The sequence below is a fragment of the Heterocephalus glaber genome, unplaced genomic scaffold, assembly GCF_053883595.1.
Source record: "Heterocephalus glaber isolate CG9 unplaced genomic scaffold, H.glaber_assembly_v1.0 deba00000943, whole genome shotgun sequence".
NCBI lineage: Eukaryota > Metazoa > Chordata > Mammalia > Rodentia > Bathyergidae > Heterocephalus > Heterocephalus glaber.
The window spans coordinates 12,564,866-12,576,163 of record NW_028258175.1 but is presented as its reverse complement, the minus strand read 5'-3'; the positions used below and the strand labels follow the sequence as shown (position 1 = coordinate 12,576,163).

General features: G+C 36.5%; 1 protein-coding gene across 5 annotated transcripts in view; it reads right to left on the bottom strand.

Annotated features, from left to right (window-relative positions):
- Positions 1–266: 266 nt before the first annotated feature.
- Positions 267–11,298, bottom strand: part of Smg1 (SMG1 nonsense mediated mRNA decay associated PI3K related kinase) — a 95,856-nt gene continuing 84,824 nt past the window's right edge. For 4 of the 5 annotated variants that reach the window (XM_013076386.3, XM_004855797.4, XM_021237226.2 and 1 more), the window contains 8 exons: positions 10,621–10,773; positions 9,463–9,642; positions 8,511–8,738; positions 7,504–7,715; positions 7,245–7,351; positions 6,098–6,277; positions 5,816–5,922; positions 267–4,836 (listed from right to left, as the gene is read on the bottom strand). In XM_013076386.3, the coding sequence (XP_012931840.1) occupies positions 4,759–4,836; positions 5,816–5,922; positions 6,098–6,277; positions 7,245–7,351; positions 7,504–7,715; positions 8,511–8,738; positions 9,463–9,642; positions 10,621–10,773 (1,245 nt within the window). In that variant the 3' untranslated portion in view covers positions 267–4,758. The remainder of the gene's footprint in view (positions 4,837–5,815; positions 5,923–6,097; positions 6,278–7,244; positions 7,352–7,503; positions 7,716–8,510; positions 8,739–9,462; positions 9,643–10,620; positions 10,774–11,298) is intronic. The other variant, XM_021237227.2, reaches the window with a different exon arrangement.

The window sequence follows — 11,298 nt, the reverse complement described above, 5'->3', positions numbered from 1 at the left end:
AGGATGGTCTGCAAGAGCTTTGTTTCTTAAACACTGCTGAAATTAAGCTTAATTTGTCCTTAATATTAGGAACTTTCCAATTGAAGCGAACTTCCCCTGCACATTAAACAGTGAACAGAAAATCGAGAGTAAAATAATTCTTTTGAAAATGAAATTTTTTAAATTTTGGAGATAATTAGTGCTTAAAATAAAAAGGCTACCCGTATTCCAAAAATCAGGCACACTGGGATCTAATTCAACCAATAATTCAGACCTTAGATGTTACATCTTTTAAGACGGAACCTTTATTTTTTGAAAAACAGGTATTCCATACAATCTTTGCCTTGTTAATGCAAATATGCAAAGTAGGCATGTATATTTCTGATTTCCAAAAGATGCATTATGAACATTTTCAGGAAGCTGGTGTGATTTATTCAACTTTTAAATACAATCACAAAATTATATCCATCAGGAGGCATTACAACCTTTTGTACAGAGAAGCCACTATTTATACAATGTTACTAGGACAAGGAAGATTCGGCTCAACTCAACTCTTATAATAAGGGTAAAAACCAAATTAACATGTGAAGTATGATGTCATTGCCACTGACATTACAGGTGGAAATATAAGGGAAATTTAAGCCAGAAAAGTAAGTGACATAGTAACTTTAAACAGGAGCTGAAATTTTGACTGTCAGGAAAAGGAAAAACAACAGGAAACACTATATTTATTATTTTTTGTTTTATTTTTTGGTACCGGGGATTAAACTTGGGACCTTGCGCTCGCAAGGCAGGCGATGGAACCACTGAGCTAAATCCCCGGTCCAGGAAACACTATATTTAATCAGCCTGTTTTGAAAGAAAAACATTCTAAAGTCTGCATTTCAGAATAACATGCAATTCTTTGCCATCTTCAAAAATCAAGCTAATTGTATGACAGTTTTTACATTAGCACAACAGTTTTGTTTCCCTAGTAAGCCTAGCCAAATTCCCATGGAAAGCAAGGGACCCTAAGTGACTGCTTTGTAACTAACCCTTGAACTCAAAAGCTTCTCTCAGAGTCAGTCTGCCCTTTTGCAAATTAGAATATTGACAGTTATCCAGGCCAAAAAGCAGGAAAGTGCAGCAAACCCTTAGGGTTTCATAATACAGTGAATTTTCCCTCCCCAACATTTAGAAAATTTTGTGACGCTTGCTAGTATTTCCCCAAAGGAGGAATCTAATACTACGCAAATAACTAAAAACAAAATCCACTTCCTTTAAGTAACCCTTGCATTAATATTTCTACCTTCGTGATTTGTGTGTGTGTGTGTGTGGTCCTAATTCTAAGTTACTGGCATTTTTTATAAGTTCAACAAGATATAAAATGGAACACTGGTTTCACACTCATAAATTTATGTAAAACAAAGATGCTTAAATGTGCTAATAGTGACGCACTCACTGATATTTGATGTATAGGAATAGGAGGAACAGGCTAGCTGTAGGTGCTTTCATTGATATGAAAAGAATTTGGAGAAAAGAAGAACCAGCTCCTTTGATTTTAGTACTGCCAAACAAGTAAGCCCCCAGAATAATTACAAAAATGTGGAGGAAAATAGGCCAGGAAGACTTTGATTTAAAGTACTGCCTATAATACCCCAGATTAAAAAGGACCTAAGATTGCACATCAACTCTAATATTTGGCTGTACTTGCATTGCCCTGCTTGGCATTTTTTAAATGGCTCTATCCTTAAATTTCACACATCAGAACAACCACAGTTAAAACAACAAAATATAATGCAGATAACACCAAACATTGGACAAAATTAAGAAAACTACTTACTAAACTTAGTAAGTAATAGAGGCAAGTGTTAAGGGCAGAAGTGATGGAAGTTTTTCTTTGTGTTACAGACCCTCACCCTGAACCTGACATTTGAGTTTTGAAAGACCAATTCAGGGAAGCAGATCAAGAGCCCGATTATCAGTTCTCACACAGAAATCTCACACATATCTCAAACAACTCACTACAAGGTCAGGCACAGAAGAATTTTAATCACTCAACAACTATGCTATGAATTCATGACCTGAAATACAAAAATTACAAGACACACCAAAGAAACAGTAAAAGAGAAAGCTCCATAAAACTACTAGGCTGCCACAGCATTGTAGAAAAACCAACTAAAAATTAGGCAATTCCAAAAAAGACAACAAAACACTTAAACTTTAATTTCCAAGGGTGCTTTGAATAGAAGAGGTTGTTTGTAGGTTATTCTGTACCCTCTGAATGAGAGAGACAGAGACAGAGAGGACCCCTGGTTCTCCACAGGTATTTTGTCAAAAAAAATGACTTCAAAACTATAGCACTCTGACTTTATTTTACAAGATAATCAACAAAATATGGCCCTGTCTTCTTAATCTTACTGATGCGGCCTCTCACAGAAGTTCAAACTGGCAGGGCTACTTGCAGAATGGCATCATAGAGGAAGCCAAACTGCACAGACTAGGGTCTTGTCCACAGTCAGTAAAGAGTCAGCTTTGAAGTTATTAGTTACTCATATGTACGCTACAACTTAACACATACTGTATATGCTATATTGTTCTCTGAGGGACCGTTTTAAAATAAAAGTGATGGATAACTTATCAGAGGCACATGTTTTATGAAATAAAACTGTCTTGTTTTTTCTGCTTGGATAAGGTTCCAGGTACTTCTGAAGCCTGAAACTCAAATGCAATAAAATTCAACTATCTCTTTTACCTTCTTTACCAAGTGGAAGCAATTTCAAATACTATCTATAGAGACAAGTGTGAACTGGTTTTATCATCACGGTAAGTTTTTCCTAGTGACAAGAATGTTGCTGAAAGGACTAATCTTGAGCAAGCAAAGATGATCAGGTAACGAGTGCAGGAGCTCCCAAAGCCTCTAGGGAATAAAGCAGCATGCAAAATACAATATGGCATTATTATTATTTCAGCTAGGTTGTTTTGACTGTGAAAGTAAGGTTCAAAATCAATGAAGAAAATAAAATTTGATGTACTAGTTTCCTTAACTTGTTTTTGGGCACACAGGTATTCAAAAATACCACTGTTCTATCAATACTTAAGTACCGGTACTGAAATTTATCTTCTCCTGGGTAAAGATTATAAATTAATGTGGCAATCAGAATACAGAAAAGGACCAGAGCTATGTGGAATTTTTCTCTGTACCTTTCCAGTTTGTCTGTGAGGACTGGCAAGTAGAAAGTGACCACTGTCCTAATCTATAAAATGCAAAGGAAATATTCAAACAGTTAAGATTTAAATTGTGTTCTATTTTGGGGTGATGTGTGATTTTAAGAATCCTAGTCTGCATTTTAATTTTAGATCAACAGTTTAGTTCAGTCAGTACTGAAATGCGATGCTAAATGTAAGGAAACCTTGATCATGAATTCATTATACCGTACCACTGAAGAGCAAGCTATTAAAATTATGCAAAAATAAAGCACTTCACAGACTAATAACTGAGCTTAATAAAAGATGGTGGTTTTTACTTTTGCTAATGTTTCATGTATATGTTCTGAAAAGGCCAAGCAAACTAAAGCACTTTTAATTTACCAGTTGTAAATTAAAAGTATCAAATAAGAAAACTGAATTAACCATTTCACTCTACCTCCACCAGAACATCACTTTATTGTTAATCTGTAGTCAACAATGTAAAACTTCAATAGGTCTCTATCCTGGTTTTTTAAAAGGTAAAAGACTGCATCGGATTAGCTACTTTCTATGAAAAAAAAAAAAAAACCTACAGCAATCATAAAGAGGAAAACTTTGATGACCTTCAAAAAATGCACTTGCGGGAAAAGAGGAGTGTACATTAAATCAAATGTCTGTAAGATTCATTACTTTTAAATGCACAGTGACAATTCTGGAAACTGTACATGATAGAATCACAGAAATGACTCAAATAATCAGAATTACATTTTGTATGTGACCTTGAGACCTTTAAACAATCCTTGAATTTTCCACGTTATCAGTGGTTTTGGAGAAATTCCTGTTTATTTCTCCAAATACAAGTTAACAGCATTGAGTTGAAAGTATACAAAATACAAGGATTGAAATAAAAGTGAATCTGAAAGATGGCTAATCCACTAGATTAGGTAAAAAGGGAATGGGAAGTGGCAGGGAGGACCAGGGATTGATGGGGTGGGTTTTTTCCCTTCATTTCAGAAGTTCTTGCAATGTAGTGTAACTGTTACAAATCTCTCCATTTTCAGTCCATTTCTGAAATTCGTATCACATAGCTTTTTTGTACTCACTGGTTAACCTAACCAGTACTGTTGCCAAGCAACAAGTATTTTACGAGAATCTGAATGCTTCATCTCTTCCTTGGCTGTGACTTCTTCGCGGCCCCAGTTTTCTCTGTTTCTGAGCGGGGTTTGTTTTTCCTGGATTGTACACACAGGGTCAGGTGGAATGGAGTTCCAAATCACTCTGTGCTCCGCGGCATCCCGATTTCTTTCTCAGCTAACCTCCTGACACGTTTGCAGCTGTTCTGTGGCAGAAAGACAATCTCCGTGTTCAGGCGGTGAGCTTGCTTTCTTTACCCGTGACCCTGGGGTTGCAGGCCATGGTGTTGGGCGTATCCCTGAGTGCAGCTGTCCTGCAGGACTCACTTCCTAGTGCACCGAGATTTCCTAGGTTTCCTCAGAGTAAGCCCCCAGTTGCATCACCACCGACTGTGGTGTGGCTTTGGATGCCTGAGGCTGAGTTGATTCTGGTGGATGTCTGACCTCGCTTAACCAGACTCATCTACTGTCTTGCCATTCACACCCAGGCTGTCCATCCTTCATAGAGCTGAGCCAAGTTATCTAGATTAGTCGCTTCCTTAATGACATAGTCAACCTGTAAAAATAAGCAGAATGGTATTTAAAGTCATTGAAAACTTGAAAGGACATGCTACATACACAAAATTATATGGATTATTTAATTTTTTTTTCTGAGACAGCGTCTCAGTATGTAGTTCAGGCTGGCCTCAAACTCAGCTATTTTCCTGCCTCAGCCTCCAAGTTGAGATTACAGGGATGTGCCACCATGCTGGTTTATGAATTATTTAAGTTCCTAATTATCCATCCCCACAATGAATGTAATTATTATGCACTGCAAACATAAAGCTTCTAATTATCCAAATTAATTACCCAAAGGACAAGTAGTTGCTATTGTAGAAAGAGAAGCTAAGTTCTCCTCTAACAGCACAGATTACAAAATACATGCATCTTGGGAAAGGCTCTTTTGAATTCTGAGATGAAGAGAACCCCAACAAGCCCATACATGTTCTTGGAGTTAAACCTGTTGAATTCACGTTATATATACATGCAAAGAATGATGAAATAAATGTGGGAAAATACTAGAACTGGTAAGTCAATGTAAAAAGTATATGGGCATTCCTACAGCTTTTCTACAGTTTTAAAAATTCTTAAATAAACAGCTGGGGGTTAAAGAAATAATCCTCAAATTTATATATCAAACCCTAATGAGAAAATTTCTGAGTAATGACTTCAGACAAACACTGATTGAGGTTTTATAGATACCATTCCTACACTGGAAATGTCATCCTCGTTTCATGTGAAACCTTTAGATAGTCTTGGGTCACAGCTTAAATCTCAGTTAAGAGCAGCACGAGGAAAGGACTGCTAATAGGGAAGGATCAGATTATAATAATGAATATCTCACCAACTCCAGAGCTGTGTTACTCAAAATTTTCTGAATCTTGAAAATATGCAGTTCCTTATTTCTTCATGAACCACCAAAGAAATGAGTGAGGGGAATCTTTAAACCTACAATTTTCCAGTTAAGTTTAGCTCAATTTTAAAAAAACAGTCACCTGTTCAGCAACTGACATCCGCCTGTTTGGATCAAGATCTCGGCCCTCCAACTTGGCTTTCACTCTCTTCCACACACTCACTGCATATGAGTTTCTCTCTTGCACAGCTATGAAACAATGAAACACATGTAAATCAAACCACCATTTCATATAAAATTTTAAGGTATGCTTATTATTATTTGGGCGTGATTACCAGGGATCGAACTCAGGACCTTGCGCTTGCGAGGCAGGCACAGCACCACTGAGCTAAATCCCCAGCCCACCCTTATTTTTACTAATTACCTTTCCCAGTTTTAGGATCTCTGACGGCCTTTTTAGGACTACAAGCAACATTCTTGGCAGTTCCTGGGATGGTGCTTGGTGGAGTATCTGCTGATGTAGCAAGATTTTTCTGAATCAGCTTTTTAGCATTCTGAGACATGACATCAGGCTGAGTCTTCTGGCCAGTGTTGCTCCGGACTGCTATGGAAAGAGTTGGTGGCTCAATTTATATTTAAACAGAAAACAGGGACAAAGAGGAAAACAGGGGATGTGTTGGTGGGAAATATCTCAAATGAAATACTAAAAAAATGAATTTTATTTACAAGTTTATAAACTCCTTATCCCTCGACATAGCAACTGTCTTCCTAAAAATATAGCCTCAACAGTAAGGTGTTCAAATATGAATTTCTTTTTTTTTGGTACCGGGGATCAAACTCGGGTCCTTGCGCTTGCGCAGCAGGCGGCAAAACCACTGAGCTAAATCCCCGGCCCAAAGTTTTTCAGAGACAAGTCATTTTTTTTTTGGTAATGGGGATCGAACTCAGGACCTTCTGCTTGCAAGGCAGGCAGTGGAACCACTGAGCTAAATCCCTGGCCCCAAATGTGGGGCCAGGGATTCTATGATGAGATTCACCATTGAACAGCTTGTAGCATCAAAAACCATAAACATTTTAGATATGCAACAATGAAAGATTAATATGGTGCATAGATGGCATATTAAATTCAGCCAGTAGGATTTAATGATAGGGAAGTAACATATTTAAGTGAGAAAAGACAACAAAAATTCCATTACAAAATGACCCCAGTTTGTGTATGTGCATACATGTGCACACACATACATGCACAGAAGTAAATCAACAAGTGCACCGTGGTTTTTTACCTCTAATTGCAATGGAACTATACCTTTTCCTCAAGTATTTTTCTAAATTTTCCAACAGTCACGTATTTTTACCTCACAAAATAAAACTTTAAAGAGCATGTGAATACAAGGTATTTTTGTTCTCCCTTTAAAGATAAGACAAAACACGTTGACTTTGATATATGACCAGGTTTAAGAAAACCTTTTTAAAATGTGACTATGTATTTATTAGACTCTCATGCATAATTAAACATATTAACATCTACATATAGACTGTGAACAGATCAAGATCCGGGTCTCTCATCTTACCTGCAGCAAAGGATGGCTGATAAGTAGCAGACGATGTAGGACTCGAACATTCATTTGTTGCATCAGTGACTAACGGTGATGCAAAACTCACCAAATTATTATAGATACTGAAATACAAAATTTATGAAATGTTTATGGAATGTTTTATCCGATTACATACAAAACTACAAGCAAAGCTGAAAATATTAAAATCAAGAGATAAAATTAGACCAGATACTTTGCTTACGTTTTATAAATTTTTGCCTTAAGATAGTCTTACCTCTGACTTTGTGTTTTCAGTTCTTTCAAAGTAGGAGTGATTTCCTGGAGCATTTCAACATGTTCTTGACTTCGAACTTGACCCATAGCCTGGACTAATGTAAACAGAACTGTCTGAATGTTGTCTTGCCATGATTTATATTCACCCAAGAACTGCCTAACACTGTTCTCATAGGGAACATCTTCACCATCTGCCAGAGCAGCTTCTTCATCCTATAATCAATATATTAATGATTAAGAAAAATAATTTGTCTCAGTAACTATTCTTAAGACAGTCACCTGTTAAGAGGTAATACATTTTTCAAGTATTAATGGGTTTAATTTGCTTATTACAGTTCAACTTCTTTTCTAAAGCAACTTTGTTTCCAGCAATAAATAAAACTCAAAGTAAAAATTAATCCTAAGGGCCAGGGATTTAGATCAGTGGCACCACACCTGCCTCTCAAGGTCCTGAGTTCGATCCCCGGTACCAAAAAAAAAGAATCCTAAAATTAAATTATTGTTTTGTAATGATGAAGTAATTTAGCCTTCTCTGGGAACTCAGTTTCTTGGGATACTGGAGGAAAGAGAATAGTTCCATTCATTTTGGAGGCAAACTAAATGCGATATAAGTGGGGAAGAGGAAGAGAGGGTGAAATGTAATAGTGTAGGGTTCAAGTCTCAGTTCCATTATAAGCTACATCACATTTTGTAAATCAACTTAAGCCTTAGTTTGTGTGTAAAAAATTAGAAAAATAATACCTGCTGTTAAAAAAAAACCAAGTTTGATGAAAACACAAATTAACTCAATTACAAACAAGCTCGAAGATGTGACTTTGAGAAACTTTTTTTTTTTACAAATTGTTACTATTGGGCTGGGGGTGTAGCTCAGTGGCGCCTGAGTTCTATCCCAGGTACCGGAAAATAAATAAATAAAATAAAAAACAAATTGTCACTATTGTTCCATAAACAAAACTATCTGTACTTCTGTAAAAGAAAGGGTAAACTGTCAATGGTTACTAGTCTTACCTTAGCCATTGCTTTCAGGAGATGTTTGACATCTCCTAGCTGTCGATTATGACCAGTGAGCACAGTCTTTATATTATCAACCAGATTCTGGATTGTTTCACAGACTGTTTCTATCTGTTGTTCCTTCTCAGTCTGGACTGCCCTCTGAGTAGACATATCCTGGGTCAACTGTTTGTGTGCTGACAGAAGCCATTCAGAGCTGCCAATAGGATGTTCAAGATTGGTGTCCTAAACAGAGTAAGCATTTATTTGATTTTACATATAAGATGGAAGAGTAAGTCCTACTGTCATCTCAACAACAAAATGACAAAAAAAAAGTTTCTGAGTCTTGAATTACCTACAAAACAGCTGAACAGTTTCAACATTCCTTAAATATAAATGAAGATTTCTCACCTTTCAGCATAAATCATATAGGATACAAATGTTTAAAGTTCAAGACCTGAGAAATATATTTGGAATGACAAAGATGATCTGCATTCAGGTCCCTAAATTCATTCTAAAGACCTCTTTGAAATAAAACCATAGCTTTCTAATTCACAGCCTCATGGCTGCCCACAAAATACAAACATCAAAGTTATGAAGCTGACATTTTTGACTTAACTCACCTTTCTAGCATTCACCTTCTACTAGCCCTTTTTCTACTACTCTATTTTCAGTGCACCTCAATCACTGCTACCCACTTTTTCTTCTCTTCCAACCTTTCCACATTGCTTTGGTTATAGCTCTGAGAATCCTTTTAACATTTTCATTCATTTTACTATTAAATAAACAATAACTTTCTTAAGGGGTAAGAGTAAGATTTAGAGAATGATTTCATCACCACTGTATTGCTTGTAATGACACCTTATATAATATGTGCTCGATAAATGTAAACTACATGAATGTACTAAAAAACTAAGAGTATAATGCTGGCTGACAATCACCAAGTCTCTTTATTCCCACCAAGACTCACCACTCTCTGTAATAAACGAAGCTCTAACTCAGAGACTGAACTGTTAAACTGTGATGCAAATGAACACATTTGCTGACATCGCTTGATTAGTTCAAATAATGCAGCATCCAGGTTTAAGGCTTCTGCAGTTCTCGTTCGTAAACTTTCAAAATGAATAATATTACTGCAGAGAAAAGTGACCTGTAGAGAAACGGAACCATCATGAAATGAAATGGCATGAAAAAAAACACCATCTATTAATTTTTCCAATTCCAACTAGAACTGGTCCTGGAAACGTATAACTCTTTTGGCAAACGGACTAAATCTTCATAAAGGCAATAAATAAATGCACATTTTAATTTTTATCAATATTCTTGGGCCCGAGATAGCCAAAAGCAGCTATGAAAATAAGACAAATGTATCTTCTACATGATTGTTTTCACATAGTAAAATTTACTCCATAATAAATATTATCATATTTAGCTACAATTTTTCTTACATCCAAATTTTGGGAAACATTTCTGCCAGAATTTCTTCTTTTGCTTCTACTTCTAATTTCAAAATACTAACTGGATACTTGGTAATATTAAGTGCATTTTCAAAGGCATGATTAACAGTATTATACTATATTCTTAAATAATTCATCTTAAAAGGAAAATACAGAAATATTTACAGATAAAGTAATATATTTGGAATTTATATTAATATGGGTGGGGAAGAGTAGGGAATATGGATGAAACAAGACTTAAATTGAAAATCATTAAATTTTGGTGCCGGGTATGAGGTATTATTTCATTGGTCTAATTTTGTATCTGAAAATTTCCATACCAGTTTTTGTATGTGCCCCCTTGTTCCCACACTACAACAAAGTTAATCCATAACTTCTGGTATAATACAAAGTCCTGAAATATTTTACTGCCATGTGAAAATAATTTCAATTTTTTTACATCACTTTAGTTATACATGAACTAAGGAACAAGGAATTAAAATTGTGTTTATTTTTCAACAAAGGTCAAAACCACTCCATATTTAAGTGGGTGACAAAAGGGTCTGGGAAATCACCAGCTTACGGAATGCTCAGAAAGCCTGTCAGGGCAGGACTCACCTCTGTGCCCACCCTCAACCCAGATACCCGGAAACCAAACACAAAGATCGTGCATGTGCACATGTTCACTGTACCTGACTTGCTCTCTGACTCTCTTTGAGGACAAGGTTTCTTCTTTCAGCTATTGTTGCTTCAAAATCTTGCAGTACGGGTGCCAATGCAGGGTTGGCACCACCAGCCCACTTGAGTCGCTGCTCAATACTTGATTCAAGTGCTGCTAGCTTCTCCTATAAAAGCCAGTAGAATCTCTGTGAATGTTTATTACACTCTCCACTTCCTAGCTGGCAAGCATTTCATATAATACAAGAGAAATTCAAAAGAAGCAGGGTGAGGCATGTGTAACTTAGAAAGCATCTTTAACAACGTTTTTCTGGAATTCAGCTTGATTTGACTTTTTTTTTTTTTAAAGATAGGTTCTCACTACGTAGTCCAAGCGAGCCTTGAACTCAACTACATAGCCTGAGATGACCTGGAACTCACAAACTGTCTGGCTCAGCCTCCCGGATGTGTGTCACTATGCCTGATTCACTTTGGATATTTCAAGGCCAAACAGGCCTGGAACAGAAAAACTGGTTTTCAGTCTAAATTTGCAGAAGCAAGTTTCTTGTTCTTTTTCCAAAAATCCTTTTAGGAATGGAGTGTCATTTCTATCTTTAAATAAAACACCAAAATAAGGCCAGGCATGGTAGCACATATCTAGAATCCCAGCACTCAGGACACTGAGGCAGGAGAATCACCATAAATTCAAGGCC